This window comes from Siphateles boraxobius, unplaced genomic scaffold, assembly GCF_051911475.1.
Source record: "Siphateles boraxobius isolate OS27281-9 unplaced genomic scaffold, OSU_SipBor_1 31, whole genome shotgun sequence".
NCBI lineage: Eukaryota > Metazoa > Chordata > Actinopteri > Cypriniformes > Leuciscidae > Siphateles > Siphateles boraxobius.
In genome coordinates this window covers 3,584,846-3,604,496 of record NW_027508931.1, presented here as the reverse complement: position 1 = coordinate 3,604,496, position 19,651 = coordinate 3,584,846, and the positions used below count along the sequence as shown (strand labels likewise).

General features: G+C 39.7%; 1 protein-coding gene across 3 annotated transcripts in view; it reads right to left on the bottom strand.

Moving 5' to 3' along the window:
- Window positions 1-7,235: 7,235 nt before the first annotated feature.
- The window catches only part of zfpm1 (zinc finger protein, FOG family member 1), an 84,780-nt gene continuing 72,364 nt past the window's right edge, over window positions 7,236-19,651 (bottom strand). For 2 of the 3 annotated variants that reach the window (XM_077193381.1, XM_077193382.1), the window contains exons 5-9: window positions 16,771-16,873; window positions 16,471-16,689; window positions 14,488-14,718; window positions 14,062-14,289; window positions 7,236-11,648 (exon numbers count right to left, since the gene is read on the bottom strand). In XM_077193381.1, the coding sequence (XP_077049496.1) occupies window positions 9,286-11,648; window positions 14,062-14,289; window positions 14,488-14,718; window positions 16,471-16,689; window positions 16,771-16,873 (3,144 nt within the window). In that variant the 3' untranslated portion in view covers window positions 7,236-9,285. The remainder of the gene's footprint in view (window positions 11,649-14,061; window positions 14,290-14,487; window positions 14,719-16,470; window positions 16,690-16,770; window positions 16,874-19,651) is intronic. The other variant, XM_077193383.1, reaches the window with a different exon arrangement.

Sequence of the window (19,651 nt, the reverse complement as noted above, 5' to 3'; positions counted from 1 at the left end):
GGCGTGCATTTTAAGACTAAACAATAACATGAACATATTTTAAGATATGTAAGTGCAAGTTGCTTTCAGTTAAAAAACAGCTGAAGCAAGCATGGACTAAGCTTAAGCCTTGTCCTTAAAAGTACAGAAAAGGGAAGTACTGTCAAAGTCTCACACCCAATATACATGCTTATTGGCTGTTGGAACATTCAACCCAATTTGAACAAGAATTTGACATTCTGTTTATCCTTATTAGTCGTATAAACATGAACTCTGACAGCAAGGTTAAGCCATATTTATGATTGGCACCCAATCATCCTTTCGGAGGTGAGATCAGGGCTCTGTGATCTGACAAATATAGCAACACTGTGTCTCTAATTGCTCCATCAATTGAGATTTAAACCTGCTCAGTATAAATCTCTGGACCAACAAGGACTTCTCTTCAAATGGCAGAAGGCAGATTTGTGTCTAGTGGGTTGTCTGATACAGGTCTAACTCTAGTTTACATTTCAAACACATAATGTAAAAACACATTACTCTAATCAGCAATACACAGTCCCAAGCACTCACCAAAAGGCAATCTTCGGATTTTTTAGCACTTACCACCACTCATGATTAGTTAATGTCCATTTAAGTGCAATACTGAGTGAGCGCAACATAACATCTCCAGTCACAGAGCGACTTGTGTCTGTCTGCTCTAGTTTAGCATCATTTTCTGATTTGTCAAATGTTCTCCTGCTGCTGTTTTAATTAACCAACTGATATGCTTATAAAATCCCACATTTGGAGCATGAAGTAGGAAGTCTAGGGTAAAGCTAGTAAAAAACAGTAGAAAATCATCAGTAGAAAAACCAATCAGAGCCAATCGCGTCCTGCAGGCTCAACGGATTTTGAACCTCATTGGAGACCTTTTATAAAATAAACTAAGGTTTGCTGATCTTTGCCGGTTTAGCTGGTCTGTTTTGAGGAGTTTTTGGCACTTTACCATACTGGTCATGCTGGTAGAGAAGCTAAACACCAAATAAGCCAGATTACTAGGCCATCTGAACCAGTTTAAACACATCAAAAACCAAATAGATTGCCTTTGGATGGATGGATGGATGGATGGATAGATAGATGGATATTTTTCAATTATTCTGCTAATGCTAAAAAAACAGCCAAGTGGAGTTTGCCCATGACATTTCTCTTTCAAAACAAGTTTTGTGAAAGCCCTTTTTACCTAATATTTTGAGATTGAATGTTACAGGGTTGAAAGTCACTGGATAAATGCCAGATGACATCCAACTAGCAAACATAATTGCACCACCCTTATGACACATTCTTGTACTTTGTGCCAAGAACAATAGGTTTTCTGCAAAAAATGCTTACAGATTTTTTCCTATAACAGAAATTACTGAGAAAAATCTGTAAGCGAAACCAGTGGCCAAAAATAGTTTGAACTATAATATCACTCCTTAAATTTTGTGATGTCAAAAAGGTGCTTAGAAGATATGATATATAATATTGGGGAAGTATAAAAGAAAGGTTTGAACAGAAAGTGAGAGCAAGACGAATGTGTAAAGCATTTAAGGATCTACATTAGAGTGTAAGCATGATGTTTTAATGTCAGTACATATACAAGAAAAAAAGTATTTTGTCCACATTGTTTCTTTTACAGTCTTTTCTCAGTACTTCGCAAGTCGCAAAAAATCGCAAGTCGCTTTGAATAAAAGCATCTGCTAAATGCATAAATCTAAATACAAGTTTTACTTAAAGTTTTTTTTAATTAATTTTTATAGTTTTACAATAACACAACAGTGGTACAGGTATCTCACGGCAACATATCCAAGGGTATAGTGAAGGGCAATTGCACCAAAATGGGCAGAAATCACGAGATAAGGACATTCAACATACATTCTCAAGAAAATTCCAAAGAGGAGACCGTAAATCATAAGTTAGTTTGGTAAAAGGGAGGCAACAATTTAAACTTCAACTTGAGCTGTTAACTTAGCACACATCTCCAATACAGTACGTAGAGACATTATCACATGCCGATAAAGGACTGGAACGATAATAGTGTAACAATAAAAGATCTCTGGCTGAATGTGAGAGTCAGAGGTGTTCTTAGAAGTGTGTGTTGGACTAATGAGGGATGCTGTGAGGAAAGAGTGACTCACAAACACCCCTGACGGCGGTCAGACACCTTGACCTTGCCAGCATCTGTTTGAACACAACATTTCTTGTATAAATGCACCTGATTTAATGCATATGATATAAATGCAGTTCTTTTTCACTTTGTCAATTGCTGTGAGACCAAGGTTTGGCCTTTCAAATCGTGCACTTCTGGGGGCCTACATATGATTGGTTGTATATTTTTCTAAGATTTGAATCATCTGGTCAGGATAGTGGCTACTGAAGAGCCCATCATTAAAACCAACATTGTAAGATGTTTGAAAGAAAGGCCTACTCACCTCTCCTGCAGACTGTGCAGTCTCTCATCTTAAAAAAAAGCATACCTCTGCATCACTAATAGACATGGACTTTAATGCCTGCCTGCAGAGAATACATCTAGAACAGATGAAAGATGAGATAACAAGGACAGAGGTCAGAACTATGTAGACAGTACACTCAGATCACTCCTGGCGTGATGCTCTAATCATTAGTTTATCAATTTCGAGTGGTAAGACACCTGAGGAGTTGATAGCACTTTTGTATTACAACATTCATCCATAACGTTCAGAACCTGGGCATCTCGTTATAACAGCTCTTTGAACGTTGTGGGAATGCTGCTTGAAAGCATTCATCAGAAAGGATCGTCAGCTATGTGACTCTGATAAAGAACAGCTCATTAGAAATGCTGATGATTGGATGTTAAGGAGCTGATTGTCTTGTGGTGTGTGTATCTTAAAACCATAACTATTAGCCTCTACCTCACGACAGTCTTTAGTGCTAACTCTCTATCTTCTCTATAATAACAAATAGTCATCTCAGCAATGATTAACAAACTTTTCAGAGTTCTACATCTCTGATGATTCATTGTTACAAATAAAACCACCCTCAAAGTATTTCTGCACACACATACTATCTTTTAAAATAGAAGCTCCACATAATTCAAACAAGTTCTACATTCAAGCTACACTTTTGAAATATATCTTTAAACTACAAAGTAGCTAACATTTAAAAAAAAAATTTAAATTTATTTTGCAATCAGGGCATTGCACTGGATATTTATCTGGGACACAAAAATTATCTCCATAAGGCTCATCAATTTACATTTTAAATATTAGGTTACTTCAGTACACTCGACATGTACAATATAAAGTAACAAATGACTACGATGTCATGATAGACATACAATTAGCTAGAAAGCTTGTTGCTTACCACGCAACCCTACTGCATTTTCCAACTGTCACGCTGCTGATTAATGTGGTTCCCTTTCGGTTCACTCGCATTGCGTTAGTTGCTAACGCTTTAAGGAAACCCCTGTTTCTTGAACAGCTTGAACAGTGCACAAGTGAGTTGCACAACCTCCATTCGTTGAAGGTGGTACAAGTGCCGGGCGGATTGAACCAAGGGGCGGACATGCTGTCCTGGAACAGAGCATCTCCAGGGGAATGAAGATCCTACCCCCAGATGGTTCAGATGATCTGGAGTGTCTTCAGGCAAGCGGAGGTCAACCTATTTGCCGCTGAAGAGAACTCTCACTGCCCAATATTCTTCTCAATGGAGAAGTATGCACAATACCATGAGTGGCCCAGCTCACACTTGCATGCCTTCCCCCTGGTAGCTCTGCTCCCTCAGGTCATCAGGCGAATCAGGGAGGACAGACGCTTGGTCTTTTTAGTGACCCCACTCTGGCAGAACCAACATTGGTTCCCCGAGATGGTGCAACTGCTGTCATCAGCCCCTTGGTCAATCCCACTGAGGAGGGACTTCCTTTTCCAGGTAAAGGGACAATTTGGCATCCTCAACCCAAGATGTGGAGCCTCCATCTATAGCCTCTTGACTGGAGCATTTGTGCCTTCCCCAGAGTTTCATTAACACCATTTAAGAGGCCAGAGCGCTATCTACTAGGCGTCTCTATGCCCTTACGTAGTGACATTTTTACAAGAATTTCTGGATGCGGGACGCACCCCATCGATGTTACAAGTATATGTGGTGGCTATCACGGCCCACCATGCCTCGCTAGCCAGCCAATCGGTCAGAAAGGCTGACTTAAAAGTCAAGATCCTGAGGGGGGCTAGAAGGACGAACCCGCCAGGATAGTTGATGCAATAGCGCTGGCCTATGCCTCCTTGGGTCTGCAATGACCTTTCGGTGTGAGGACCCCACCAGGGGAATGGCCTCTTGGGCATGGTAAAGTTGTTTACTGAAAATAAACAAAGGTCACTGACCCTATCACTAAACGTCCTGCCCAGAAGGATTAGAGAATGAGTGTGAATATAAAATGTAAGAAGTGCAAGAAAGGTGGATTATGATCTTTTGTTGTTTTTATTGTTAAACATACTGAAACAACATTTGAAGAGCATTACCATGCGCATAGATATTATTGTTCATCTCCACTATTCCTGTCAGCCCTAAAATAAAAAAACACTGATGAAACAAAGTGGTGCCAAAGCATATTCAGAGATGAGCTCAGCCAAGGCCAGTGGAGGTTGCAGAAACATATCTGTCACTTGATGTGTTTTGGGGATGCCAAAGTGGACAGCTATCTGCTTTGGGGTACTTCAGGTACAGCAACATCACGACACACGATTGAAAAGCCATTCAGAAAATTCAAAACCGATTCGAGAATACACAGCATCTAAAATTGCATTCATTGACTTTATCTGCATTGCCAGCTGTCACAAATAAAGGCTGTGCCATTTTACATCATTCAAACAACTTAAAGAAAATTACCCAAACAAGCACCACTAGATATTAAAAGCATGAATTATGATCACCTAAAGATAGTCTGACCTTCATAAACATGCACTTGATTACATGTACCACTTGATTAGAATCATCACTGTCTGTTACATGCTGTGCTAAATTGCATTCTTGCACTACAGGTGTAACTTTGGTTTAATTTTTTTGTTTATTATTATTGATTGGTGTATTTTGCACAGACAGACTATTTTCACTCTTTGTCTCCTTTCCAAAGGAGATCTATATGGGCCAGAACTACGATAAATGGCGAATACGTAAACTGAATGTTAAATGAGATTTAAAAGCATTGCTACAAGGAAAAACATGTCAGGTTCTTTGTAATTGTTCCTAAAGAGGAGACCTCTGACTCCTTATTCTCTAACCTCATTTTTAAATTGTTTTATTGGACATCTCTAACTACAGATGAATCAAGTCAATATATTTGATATAAAGTTCCATGCTCATACATACATCACTTCATGAAATGGAATTAGTAAACAATGGCTATACCTTTGACTTCAGGTGAAAACAGAACATTTGAACCCTTTAAGAATGTGTGATTAAGAGTATACTACCTTTGGATTATAAACTGTAAAGGCTTACTATACATTTGTAAAAATGGAGAAAAGAGTTTTATACCATGAATAAAAGAGGAGTCAAGGACGGCTCCAGTTCAAATCCTATTGTTAGCTCCTTTGAGGCTGTTGTTGAGGTCTTGTGTTATGACCTCCATGCTACTGCAAGTCAGGAAAATGCTTAATAATACTTAACTCAATTCCTACAGGAACCGTGTATGCAAAAATGGAACATTTATGAACCCAACCCCACAATTTGTGATGTATTATGTCCATTAAAATACCAAATGGAATTTAACTATTCAACAAAACCTTTTCATTAAATATCATTAATTATGACCATGAAAACTGCAAGGTAAAATTGTGCTTGGCTCCCTCAGGACACAAGTTAAAGAAACCGTTTATTCCCTAAACCTCATTTTGATGTGACTCAGTTTGTGAAACATTTCTTTCTTTTTCCACACAGCTTCCCCATCAAGTGATATAAGGCTCAACTGATGACAAAATAAAAGCACAGAGCCTTGAAATGATATGAGATGTCAAGAGGACACAGAGTGGGTGTCTCTCTCTCTCTCTCTCTCTAAGACTGGGTAATGAAGTCACAATGAAGATGAATCCACAGGTACAGGCATCCAACAGTCTTTTTAAAGAGCATGGGGGAATAGCCTTGATACGAAAATGAAGACAAGAAAGCTTCACTTTAATTAGATAATTACAGCTTGGTTTTAACGCGTGTGCTGTAAAAGCATTTTGCTTCTGGAATGGCGTTGTGAGCAAAACTTTTATAATTCAAAAAGGCTTGATAAAACCACCACAGTAATAAATGTATGTGTGTGTGGGGTGGAGGGAGAACCATTATTAGAAATAATTTACCTTGTACAACAACCCTCAGTCTGTGAATGTAAACATTGATGTGAACTTGTTTGTAGGCTAGTGTAGAACAAAAGACTCTTCGCAAGAACAAACACTATATTAGAAAGTTACATCAAAGATGTCCATGCATTCTTTTGAGTACAAAAAACACTAATTTAACTGATTTAATTATGCAAAAAAAAAAAAAAAGAAGAAAAAAAAAAGCACAGCAAAAGGCAAGATAGTCTGTTAATGGCCTGGTTTCACAGACAGGGCTTAGATGAAGCCAGGATTAGGCCTTAGTTCAATTAGGACATTTAAGTATATTTTATAAACATGCCTTTATAAAAAAAAAATATTACTGGTGTGCATCTTGAGACAAAACAATGGCATATTTTAAGATTTGTCAGTGCAAGTTACTTTCAATTAAAACAGCTCAAACATGCATTTTAATCTGGAACTATAGGCTTAAGCCTTGTCTGTAAAACCGGGTGAATATGACAAAAAAAAAATTCCAAAGTTTACACATTAAAGTGTAGTTTTAGAAGACTTGGAATGGGGCTTTCATCTGCTTTTGAGGAGCTCGACAGTAGAAAACATCACTTTAGTTGTAAGGGAAAAAAGCAGTCTAGATGTTCTTCTAAATAAATATTTTCTTTATGTGTTTCACTAAACAAAGAAAAACATACAGTGCCTGAATGACATGAGGAAATTGCATAATTCAAATTTTTAAAAAGAACTATCCCTTTGATTATTGTTCTCACACACATAAAAGTAAAATTTGCCTCCAATATAAACATTGTGTGTCAAACGGTTAAACCAAAGGGGAAAATAAACAAGTCTCGTCATAAAAAATGCTATGCAAAGTTCCCAAAATGCAAAACGTGTGTTGCATCACAGTCTAAAAAACCACTTGGAGAGAGAAGAGTACGACAAGTTCTCTTGCACTTTGAATGTCCTTCTGGACTCTTTATTTCCCATGCATAGTTTGGACAAGTGTGTAGTGGAACTTTTTGTAGCTTAAAAAAAAAAAAAAAAAAAAAAAAAGGTTGACATTCATTATTTTTCCATCAACATTTTTAATTATTCACAAAGTATTTTAATTACCTTTCACTTGTGTTAAAATGTTCTAAATTCACGAGTAAGTCCTTCGGGGATAGGTTTGGACAAGAAAAAGTGCTGTAAAAACATAAATACATACAAAAAAGCTTCTATAACTAAAACATTCAGCATTTTTGTACAACACAGTGCAATAGAAAGAGATCTGGAAAGGTCAAAGGTTTTCAGCACTGGTCTTTCGGACTTGTGACAGTCGCTAAATGATAAAACAATGGAATTGTAAACGCCCCTGTATGTGTTGATGACGGTTGCAGTACCGTTTCAAACCACAACAGCAGAGAGAAATTTTAACTTTTCTCATTTGCACGCAGTTTTGCGTGTTCCTGTTCTTACCACAGAGATGACTGAGGTTGATTTTTTTGTAACACAGGAAATGGGAAAACACCACTTGTAACATACACTAAGTCCACTTAGTGGGCGAGAGTGACGAGCATGGACATAAGTGACCCGTTGTTTCAAACATAGTGACGAGAGTCTTTGTTAAGGCTTTGCCAAGGTAGCCTGCACAGGAGAATAGATTGCATGACGCTGTTCTTTTCAACATACACGCACATGTAGAGGAGCATAAAACGTCACTGAGTCATCGAGAATGAGAGAAACAGAGCAAACGAGAGAAGGACAAGAGTGATGTTGCATTGCCAGTTTAAGAAAGAAGCAATATGAGCAATGAGTCAGTTTCCAATTCTCTTGCTTTCAGTGGCCTTCAACATTATTCAACAGTGTGCAAGACATTGATATGAATCTTCTGTTATACTTCATTTCAAGGTAAAAAATTAAAAAGAAACAAAAAGACCAAACAAACACGCCTTTCTTTGCATGTCCATGAAAGTTTGTCAGATTACAGATGGCACTTTTCAGCAGGTCAAAAGGGTTTTGGATTTGATGCAGTGAAGGTTTTTTTGTTAGGGACAAAGACAAGGTGAGCTGGTGACTAGAGAAAGAAAAAAAATCTTACACTGTTTGAAATCCAAACCTTGTCCTAAAAATCTGATGGAAAACGTCTGTCTGGGAGCCAAGACCAAATACTGAGACAGAATAGTTTGTGCCGTCTTCTCCCGTGCTAGACCAACACTTACAGAATTACTTCAAGTCCCATTGATCAATGCAAAAAAAGATAAAATATGAAATATTCAAGAACCAAGAAAATACACCACACTGCAGATTGAAATGGTTCCTTTTGACAGTATTAAAACAAAGAAGTATTTCTTTAAAAAGAAACTAGGTAGTATTTAACTCACATGAAATGCATTAGGAATCAGATGATAAATAGTTTCTAAACATTTTTCTTTCATCTTGAACTGGTGGTAACCAGGTGACATTTCAACTGGGTTACTCAGTTTTTTTACAAACAATTTTTGAGTCAGTGTTTTTGACAAAAATCTGCCGACTGGGTTCTATAGAGACCTCCACTAGGGGTCAGAATTTACCTCAAATCAGCAATTTAGAACAAAAGAACAAAAATGGCTCAGACAAACAATCTTTTACAAATATACAATGCCATCAAAGATTAGAAGGAACATAAAAACATAGGAGTGATTAAAACACCATGTTCAAAAGCTAATTAAAGGGTTACTTTCCATCAGCAGATTTCTAAACTTAAAAGTGAAATGAGAAGTCTGCAGGAATGTGGGAATAGGTCAGTGGGGCACATTCTGTGTGCAGGTAGTCTCATCTCTTAGTGTGATAAAAACTTGACCCATAACATGTAATAAGTTACCATAGTAACAACTCCAGATAACATGGTCGGCATGAAGACCTCTGTATCTGTCTAGTAACAGTCCCGCTATCATGCTCTGTCCAGATCAGGTCGGGCAGTGCCGTGATTGGCACTTCTATGCATTAGAGGAATGGCAGAATTGACTAGGTAGAAGGCTCACTTGACATGTTCGGCACTGTGAGAAGAACAGTAGTATTTTTTGTGTGCAATGAAAGTGGAGAGGCTGCTGAATTTGATGTTACACAGCCGGCAGTAGCGTGTGTTCCCATTCTGCACGGGTGAGGCGAGGGGTGTTTTAGGCAAGGCCGGAGTTGTGTGGGTGTGGTTTATAGCAAGGACCGCCTTTTCAGGGAGGAGTATGGGCAATGGGGTGTGGCCTAGCTTCCCAACCTCTCTTAGCACTTCAGGCACAGGTGATACAGTTACTACTGTAGGGGAGAGAGCTGGGGGTACGGCTTTTGGAGAACCAGACCCCACAGACTGGGGTTCTACTGGACTTCCATTAAGTACAGGTAAGGAAGGAGAGGTTGCTTCCAACTTGATGCTCCGGCCATTCACACTGTCCTTATGGGGCCGAAGACTTGGTTTAGGAGGGCTGAGAGGAGCTCCTTCCCTAGGGCTTAGGCTAGAACTGGGACTGACTCCAGCGGACTGCGCGTCGAGATGTTGCTGTAGTGTGAGCACCAGACCATGCATTGTTTTAAAATGCTCCATCAGATCACAGGTCAGCAGTTTGTTGGGAGGGCAGTAGGGACACATCACTGGGGAGGTGCTAGGGGTCTTTGCTCCCTGAACATGTGGAGGGGTGGATTCAGAGCCAAGCAAGGTGGATGGATTCGCAACCACTGCAGTTTTACCAGTCTGAAGTCCTTTGGCATCAGAGTGCAGGTCCACAGCTCGGTTCTTCGGTGAGGTGGAAGCGGGCCTCTTTAGCCGGTTAAGCTGCTCCATAGTTTGCTGTTGCAGGGTAGTTGCCCGGCAGTAGTAGGTCTTGTGGGCCAGGTAGTTCTCAATGCTGTTGAAGCTAATGCTGCAGGCGGTGCACTTATGGTAGTCAGTAAGGGGGAGAGTGGGAATGCTGCCCCCACTTTGGCTTTCTCTTAGTCGGGGTCTTTTACTTAAGTCGATGGGTCCATCACCCTCAGGACTTGAGCTTTGTGTTGGTGTGGACATGTGGGGCAACGGAGGAATGGAAGGGCCCTCTTGTTTCACCCCCAGACTTGTTGCTGCCGGCAAAGCAGTGGCATTAGCCAAAGCCTCGGTTTGAGCCATGTGGATCTCGTACATCTTCTTGCGCTTGCGTGTGCGGATAGGTTGAGGAAGGAAGGCGGTCTTGCCAGAATGGGGCCGCTGGTTGGAGGGATCATGTCTCGAGGCGCAGTAGAATCGCTTGTGGACAATGTAGTTATCATGACGACTGAAGCGAATGTTGCAGGCCTGGCAGAAGGTGCGAGTGGGATCGTCGTCTGCGTCTTCAGCGGAGCCACTAGGACTTTGGCTACCCTCGCTGGCCTGCCCACCCCCAGGTCCCTCTCCCTCCGAGGATGACGAGCAGGTGTGATCTTTCATCCCTGAATCCTCACTTTTCACCTCCACTAACTTGGGCTCAGAGGCTGTGCCTCCTATTGCAGGGTCGGGGTAGCTAGGAGAGGCCGAAGCCGCACGACTGACCGGTCTGGCCTGGGGTGAAGCAGCGTGGGCAGCAGGAGGAGCAGCTGCAGTGACCGCCCCTTCCTTCATCAGACCTGCTGCCTCTCCTTGCTGATGCCTGCTGGAGCAGTAAAGCCTCTTGTGGACGTAGAAGTTGTTGATGTTGTTGAAGGTGATGTCACATTCAAAGCAAGTGGCTCCCTTTTGAACGCTGGCAGGAGAGCCTGGTGGATAGAAGGTCTGCTGTCCGACTGCAGGTCCTTGTCCCTGTTTAAGCCTACTGTGAACCATTTCAGACATCTTTGCCAATATCTCAGACGCTTGTGGCATTATGGCAGCCTCAGAATTAAACATGTACTGTGGTAAGAACAACGCCCCTCCAGATAGAACTGAACTCCCTGTTCCAGAGTGTGCGGGACTGGAACCTGGGGTGGGACTGGCCGGCTCTGTCTTAACCGCCACCACGGTGGGGCACTTAGGGGAATTAGGCTGAGGTGAGCTTGCCTCCACAGCGTTTACTTGAGGACTGCCCACATGTTCTTCTTCCTTTGCATCGGTTTCATAGTCTGAACATGGCTCCTCTTTGATGATGAGTTGGTTGAGGGGACTGCAATCTTGAGAGGCCGAGCTGCCATTGGCTCCTGGGCTCGAAGAGTCGGGTCGGGGCACGCAGGCAACAAGCTCCCTGTCTTGCAGGTCTGGGAGCTCAGAGGAAGAAGGACTGCTCTGGCGAGGAGTGGGGCTCCTCTCAGCTGGAACCCTCACTTCCAGGTGTGTGTGGACATGCTGCTGAAGTAGGGCAGGTGTGTCAGCAGAGTAGCCACACACTTGACATTTCAGAACAATGCCAGAGTCTCCTGGACTCAAGCCTGTCACAAAGAAAAGAATTACAGACATTCAGATACAGGAAGACTCCTTTAGGTCTTATGATTAAGAATACTTAGACTTTTAAAAGTCACGAGAGATCTGATGAATAGTTCTGAAAAAGTTTCAGACAGTATATTTCAATATATTATAAAATGACATTAAACTGTGGGAAAGATATCAATAAAACATCTGGAGAATAATATATCATGTAGCATTACATTAACCTCATGCATTTAGTGTTGACAGCAGGTTAGTTCACAAGAGAAATGAACTCTTAAGAGAAGCATTTCATGCACTATATTAGCCTATTCATTATATTTACTTAACCTGTTAGTAATGTCTTGATTATTTAATGTATGTTTAAATAAATTTGTCATGAAAATAAGTTATGACACTGTGTAAATGATTATATTCACAAAAATGAATTGGAGTAGAAAATTAACTTTAAAATTAGATTTAGAATTTATTGCAAAACCTGCCTTATGTGCAATTTACAGTACATGTTTTTTTTTATTTGAGTGTTAATTATTATATCCTAAAATAAATAGTAACTCAATTTAAGAAGTTGGGCTCTGTTGTTAATTGTAACCTTTAATATTATAGTAATGTGTAATTCAGGGCTCCCTATATAATTTACAGGATTAGCTAAGATATATTTTTTTATCCTTAAGAAAATTTTAATTATAATAGAATTTATTTAAACATATACATATTTGTTAGAAAAAAAGAGTTTAATAAAAAAAGAAGCAATTTTATGTTTAGTTTTTTCCCTCCTGCTGTACCGAACCCGTACCGAACCGTCATGTTTGTGTACCGTTACACCTCTAATAAATATGTTATACAAGTGTATATATTAGTGCTGTCAAACGATTAAAATATTTAATCGCGATTAATCGCATTAATGCCATAGTTAACTCGCGATTAATCGCACATTTTTATCTATTCTAAATGTCCCTTGATTTCTATTTGTCTCATTATTTTTTCTAATTTTAATGCTCTTATCAACATGGAAAAGTGGATCAGCAGTAAGTTTGTTCTTAGCTGTGGTATCCATGTGCTTCTGTCTGAAGTCATCCATTGTAGAGCTTAGATCGGGCCCAAAAAATCAAGCCCGACCCGAGCCCGTGCGCATTGTGTCCGAGCCCGGCCCGGCCCGACACATAAACTGTAATCATGAGCCCAAGCCCGATTTAAACCCGTCAATTTTTTTCATACGTGGGTCGTTATAACTGACGTTCTCAACTATTTTCTATGTTACTTTCTCCCGCCCGCAACATTTTTGTCCCGCTCCCGCCCGCAAATAGACTCTTTTTTTGTAGGCTACCTCCAAATACTTTCGCCTACGTGTCGCCACCATACACATCAGCATAAATGCTCCTGATAAATTATTTGTTATTAAAGCATTAACACACAAACCACTGTTATAACATAAAAGCAAGCAGGCTACTGAGTGCATGGTTTGGCATGACTGAATGCGCGCAAAGTGCGCTCCCTTAATAATTCCTAAAAAGCTGACATCAGTTCATCGCAATCTCACACATCTGTTATTATCAATGAACCTGACTGCACAATGCATCTTTCATAATATATACACTTTGTTTGTTATAATTTGAGGATTTGCCAGCTTACAGAATTCAGCACTGAACAAAAAGTTTTTTTTGAGCGGTGAGGGGAGTCTATTTTAAATGCTTCTGATGCTTCTTCATATGTCTGTGATTGGCTACATCCCTCAACGCTGCAAACATGTTATAAAAAGAAACTCTGGCCTGTAAATCGTTTCTATTTTGTTTTAGTTGTTCTTGTTGCTTTTCTGCAACATGAATAAAAATGTATTAGTTTTTATGTTTTATTCATAGATATTTCTAGTTTGCGGGAGTCCCGCGAATCGTTTTATTCTCCCGTATCCGCACACAGAGTGAGTGCATTACCGCTCGAGCCCGCCCTCGCACTCGGCCATCAAATCTAGTCCCGCGCCGCACTCTATCGCGTTGAGAGTGCACGTCTCTAGATCGGCGTCTCGCGCTCGCGCCATCCACTCAAAACGTATCGTTAGCCTACTACTCTTTGGCCGGCGCGCAAGCCCAAACAAGTACGTGCGGCGTGCCTGTTGTTTTGTTTCCGGTCTAGCTATCCGGTGTGGTGTTGTTTGCTAGGCCAAAAAGAGCGTTAATCTCGCGATAAAAAAATTGACGCCGTTAAAATGTGTTTGCGTTAACGCCGTTAATAACGCGTTTAACGCACAGCACTAGTATATATATATATATATAAATATATGTATATATATATATATATATATATATATAAATAATACAAATTATATTGTACATAATTACAATACGTTATATTATTAATTTAACAGTTTATTTTAATTTTATATATATAGATATTAGAGATTATAGATATTAGAGCTGTTACCTCCAGCCAGTGGTGGTTTGGGTGAGTACACCTCACTTTGAGAGCCAGGCTGGCAAACCATGTGACTGGTGACCAGGTGGCTATACAGGATGTCTCGAGTTGTGGAGATGAAACCACAGCCATGACACAAACCATTCTGAGAGTCTGTGTGAACCTTCAAGTGTCGCTCACAGTTCGCCTTAGTGGTGAAAGCTGACAGGCAAATCAAACACACAAATGGCCGCTCTCCTGGAGACGCATCAACACACACACACACACACACACACACACACACACACACACACACACACACACACACACACACACACACACACACACACACACACACACACACACACACACACATAATTACTTAAAAATCAGACATAAATGACATTTTACTAAAACATTGTTAATAACATTGAAACTGTCAGAAAAGCGCCTCACCGCTGTGTGTTCTCATGTGGATCTCCAGAGAACTGGCACTGGGGCAGCTTTTGTTGCACTGCGGGAAGGGACACAGCCTCTCGTTAGGGTATGAATCTTTAGGCTTGTCCTGTGGAGGAGAGGCAGCGGTCTGCTGCTTCTGGCGGCTTGCGCAGTAGTACATAAGATGGGCCTGAAGATTCCTCTCACTTCTGTACCAGATCCCACAGTCTTTGCAAGGGAAAATATCCTCTGCACACACACGAACACAAAATACGACTAGTAAGAACAAAGGTAACAAATAATTATGCTTTCAAGATAGTTTATCACAGAGGATGTTAAGTGAAGGTTATCCATTCATTTCCTGATGTTGGATATTTGTGTGCTTTAAAAGGACAGAACATGGATTATGGAAATAAAAACTTTAATTAGAAAATGCATACTTGCATAATAGCAATAATGTTTTTCTGACATTTATTCTGAAAGCCCACTTTAACTGATATCCTCCATTTATTTAACCATATTATGTGGGATGTTCAATGTTTAGCAATGCGCCCACTGTATATATAATCGCACACAAACATAATACTCAAATTTCTAAATCAGAGAAAGCAATCAGAAGTGTTCCATCATCTCCACGGCAACGGGCACATAGAGTTTGTAATGTGCGCAAAAGTGTGTGCACGTAATCGGCCTGATCTGGTGTCAGGCGACATGTTGAACAGGGTATATTTGATAACGACCGTCACATCTCAATTATCCGTCTACCTGCAGCCCAGTTAATGCAGCAGGAAGCGCAAAGTTGGGCTGATCATGTTTTTACCCTTTAGCCTTATTTACAGTGATTCATGTCTTCATGATGGCATGTCCGTGTGCACTCCCACTCCTCATGCAGTTTAGCTGATGTTGCAGATAGGGCTGTGCCAGCCAATTAACTCCTCCGCTGTCAGAACTGACACAACACTGCCATCTATTGGCGATGGACATGAATGAAAAGCAACTTAAAGGTGAAATCTTGTCCTTATCCAATGGTAAAATAAGTTGCCATTGTGAACTTATATGAAAATTATCATTCTTTTTGCAGTTTTATTTGATGGCTGAACTAATGTCTTCTCAGTTGTCAATTCATTTGGTAACATCCACAAACTTTAAAAATGCAACAAAAATATGTATTTGTCTCATTTCCAAAGTAAATGCACAATGACTTTTAATTACCATTGAGGTAAACTACAAAAAACTGAAAAAGCCAGTGATGATTTAACAAAATGTATTCAATGATTTTCAAATTATATTTCTTAATGTTATTATATACATAAATGTTCAAAAGGTTGAGTTGGGTGGGTTAAATCAGGTAAGATTAAAAAATAAAAATAAAAAAGGAAGTCTCTCATGTTCACCAAGGCTGCATTTATTTGATTAAAAACACAGAAGACACTAAAATATGTTTTCTTTTTAGAATAAATGTTTTCTTTTAGATTTTAGAAAATGTTGAACACAGTTCTAACGCTTATTATTTTTGTGGAAACGTTTTCAGGATGATTATTTATGAGTAGAAAGTTAATAAAGAACAGCATTTATTTGAAATAGTAAAGACTTTTACATTTAGCTCATCTTTGCTGCATAAAAGTATTAATATCTTTCAAAGCAAAAAAAAAAAAAAAATACCCCAAACTTCACATATACTGTGCAACTGAATGATTACCACATTTATATACCATTGTATTGACATGGAATATTTAAAAAATATTCTATATGATATGATCAGTATTAAATCAGTATTAAAAGAATATTGTCATGTTATAGTGTCTAAAAAAACAGGTACTTTCAGTAGAAGTAGAACTAAATCAAACACAATTAATTTGAATCTATTACGCATTATGTATCATGATTTACGCACATATGCAAAAACACGGCCCACCATCCCTAATCACAGATGTAAACACACTCATAAAAATGCAAGAAACTGTGAAGACATGTTGTGTTTATCAGCAAGCAGTGACTCACTATTAACGACAGCAGTTGCTAAGATGGCAGCCATGCCAGCCTGTTGTGGGAGGAGCTGGATCTCAGTGTGCAGAGCAGCGGGATACACAGGCTCCTCCTTCACTCGCACGCCGTGGGTCTGAGTCGCTGCCGAATGATCCGCTGTGGAGCAGGACAGAGTTGCCAGAAGAGCATCTCCGCTGGACAGCACCTGTGTCAGCTTACAGAATAACGCTCCTCCTGGAAAACAAACGGTCACTGTTAGACTCTCCATCTAATACGGTAGAGAATGTGAGAGATGTTGTTGTTTTTTTGTCATACCCTGACTGTAGATGGTGCAGTTTGACTCAGTGAGGCTTGAGGTCACAGGAATTCTTCTGAGCCAGCAGTCTGGCTCCTCACACTCCAGAAACATTACAGGGCTCTAAAACACACAAAGGGAAAGAAAAACGGTCAGCCTGCAATTTTAAAAGAACAGAGATAGAGGTAGAGGAGGATTCAGTGGGACACTTACAGCAGATCCAATGGAGAGGTTATAAAAAAAGACCCTATTATACTAAAATGAAAGATATTTTCGCTTAAGATTTCTCATTTTCTTTCGAAATTTTTAAATAGGTTCCTTTGCATCCTTAATACACATGAAAGGACTTTGTCATCATCATGCAATTATCTGTCAATATGCTGGAATACAGTACTTTCCTAAGATGATTTGCTTTAAAAACTTTAAACTGAATCCTGAAATGAAGTCAAATCAATTATATGTAAAATACACAATTGACTTATGAACATACAATTTCTCAAAAATTATCAAAATAATTAGTTTGCCTTTATTCTAAAGCATAGTACAGCCGTAAGGTTGAACCACGACTAATTCCTATATTACATACTGTTCCTAAATTTTTCAGCTGTCTATTCACTACAAAACCACTTTTGAATTGCGCTTTCCAAGAGAAAACCACCTGTTTATCTGTGATAGACACTTACTTTTTTTCAGCTTAAGAAATGGTTTTAAGTTAAGTTCAAAGAAATACAAAAAGCACATGCCCGTTTAATCCCTTCCTCCTGACACTGTGCCATTAAAATTCAGCATCCAGCCTACCTCTTTTAACTCGCAATATCATACAAGCAGACGTACACTTCCAGACCAATAAACAGTTTTTTAATAATTTAACTTCCCTTGAGTGGGAAAAGAAGTGGGAAAACCCCCAGAAAATCTCAAAGGAAATTTACAAGAGCGGTTGGAAAGGGGATATCACGCGGGTATACTGGATCCATTTCAACTGAACATTTTCACTAAACTAAACAGAGTTTGCAAAGGTGGAAGTGTGTATTGGCAGCTGGCAAATATCCTAATAAACACACCTGGAGTCTCCCACACAATCATTTCATTGTTCAGCTCAATCATGCATTAATAGGTTTGATGGGAAATTGGCGGGTAATTTTCAATGTCAACCACATTGTTAATCACAATAAAGCCATTATATGGTGCTGCTGATAACAGGCTGTACATGAACTGAAGGGTAGATTTCAGGCTGAAATTCACTAAATTGCACGTCTCATTTAAGAGCAGATTATTTGAGTGTGACTGGTCCATTCCACTAGGTGGCAGCCTTTCTGCAGGCCAAGTTCATTAATAGGCTAATATGGAAGAAAAGATTCCCATTCCTTCATTCACTTGGCTACACTAAGTTAAAGACATACCCTTGGGGAGACTAGTCCTTATATCCCTGACATGCTACCAAATCAACTTTAAAGACAGGAGAAAATGAAAAAGACATTAGTTCAACTGTGCAAAGAAGGATAAAAAGCCACCAGTCGTGAGGATGAGGAAAAGAGATGGGCCGCAGAGGAGGACAGCTGAAGGGTTTCTTTCTAATTCTGTCTGTTCTTGCCTGAAGATACAGTCCGTATTGTATTTCATGGGGAACTAGTGCTGATAAGGAGATAGGGCTCCTTTTGTTTTAATTTGAAACCCAATGCTGGAGCCGTCTGTGGCATAAGTGCTGCGTGCTTCTGCTAATTTGTTTCAGACTCATTTAACACGACTCGACTTTAAGCTTCACAAAAGGAGAGGGCAGCCTGGTCAGCCCTCGCCTTTGACAAAACACTTCCAGACAAACGCGCTCTCTAATTAAACACACACACATATTGACACACAGACAGATCTGCACACGGGGAGTAAAGTGAAGACGTAAATGGTTATGACCCATTGTGAATAGCGAACAAGAACCGGTTCAAATCGATCAAGACAAACACAGCGGGTCCTTTTATTTTGACCAGACATAATTTGGGCAAAAAATGAACACAAGACTATGTATAAAATGACCAATATTTCATAAAGCTCAAAGTTGATCATCTGACACACACTGAATTATGTTGCATAGGCAAGTCTACTTAAAGTAACATCTGTAGTGACTTGCTAATTATACGTTTATTAAGATGTTATTCTGCAGTGCAAAAAAAAAAAAACCTCCATGATCATGTCTTACTTTTTTTTTTCCATTCAAGTATCAATTTTGAAGCCTGCTTAAATGTATCTGAACATCATACTATACCATTTATAAACCAACATTAAGTTGAAACCAACTGTTAAAGACTGGGCAGACAGTGTTCACAATGTTTGGTTTGATTAAAATGAAAAAGACATGTAAACTAACCAAAAACAGGAAGATGAGACACTAAAAAGGACAGAATGCTCACACACACCTGTTTTTTCTCGTCATAGTCGTGATGTTGCCCATCACAGTTAAGGCATCAGAACAGTGTCTTCACGCAGCAGATCGTGTATGTGTGTTACGGAGGGATTCCTGATGCTATTTTGACTCCTTCACACATTTTATGAGCTCTCCACGAGTTCTCAGCTGGACAAAATACTATCATATGTAGCTACACACATACAACAAGCGCATTTATTCCAGCACACAGCATTGTTTTGGATGATCGGTAAGTTCTGTCAAAAAAATACGCAATCCGTCATAAAAGCTGACCAATCAGGTTGTGCACATATCCCTATGCCTTAAGGTTCGGTGTTAAAAATGCAAATCTGAATGCTAAGCGGACCAGGACTAAATCCGGACCAAACGAACCAAGCAAACCGAGCTACAAGTGTGAACACACCCTACATTTTAAAGGTAATAAATAAGGTTTTCTTGTTGTAACCGGCCTAAAAATGTAGTCCTGGCACCTCTGTTAAGCGTGGGTG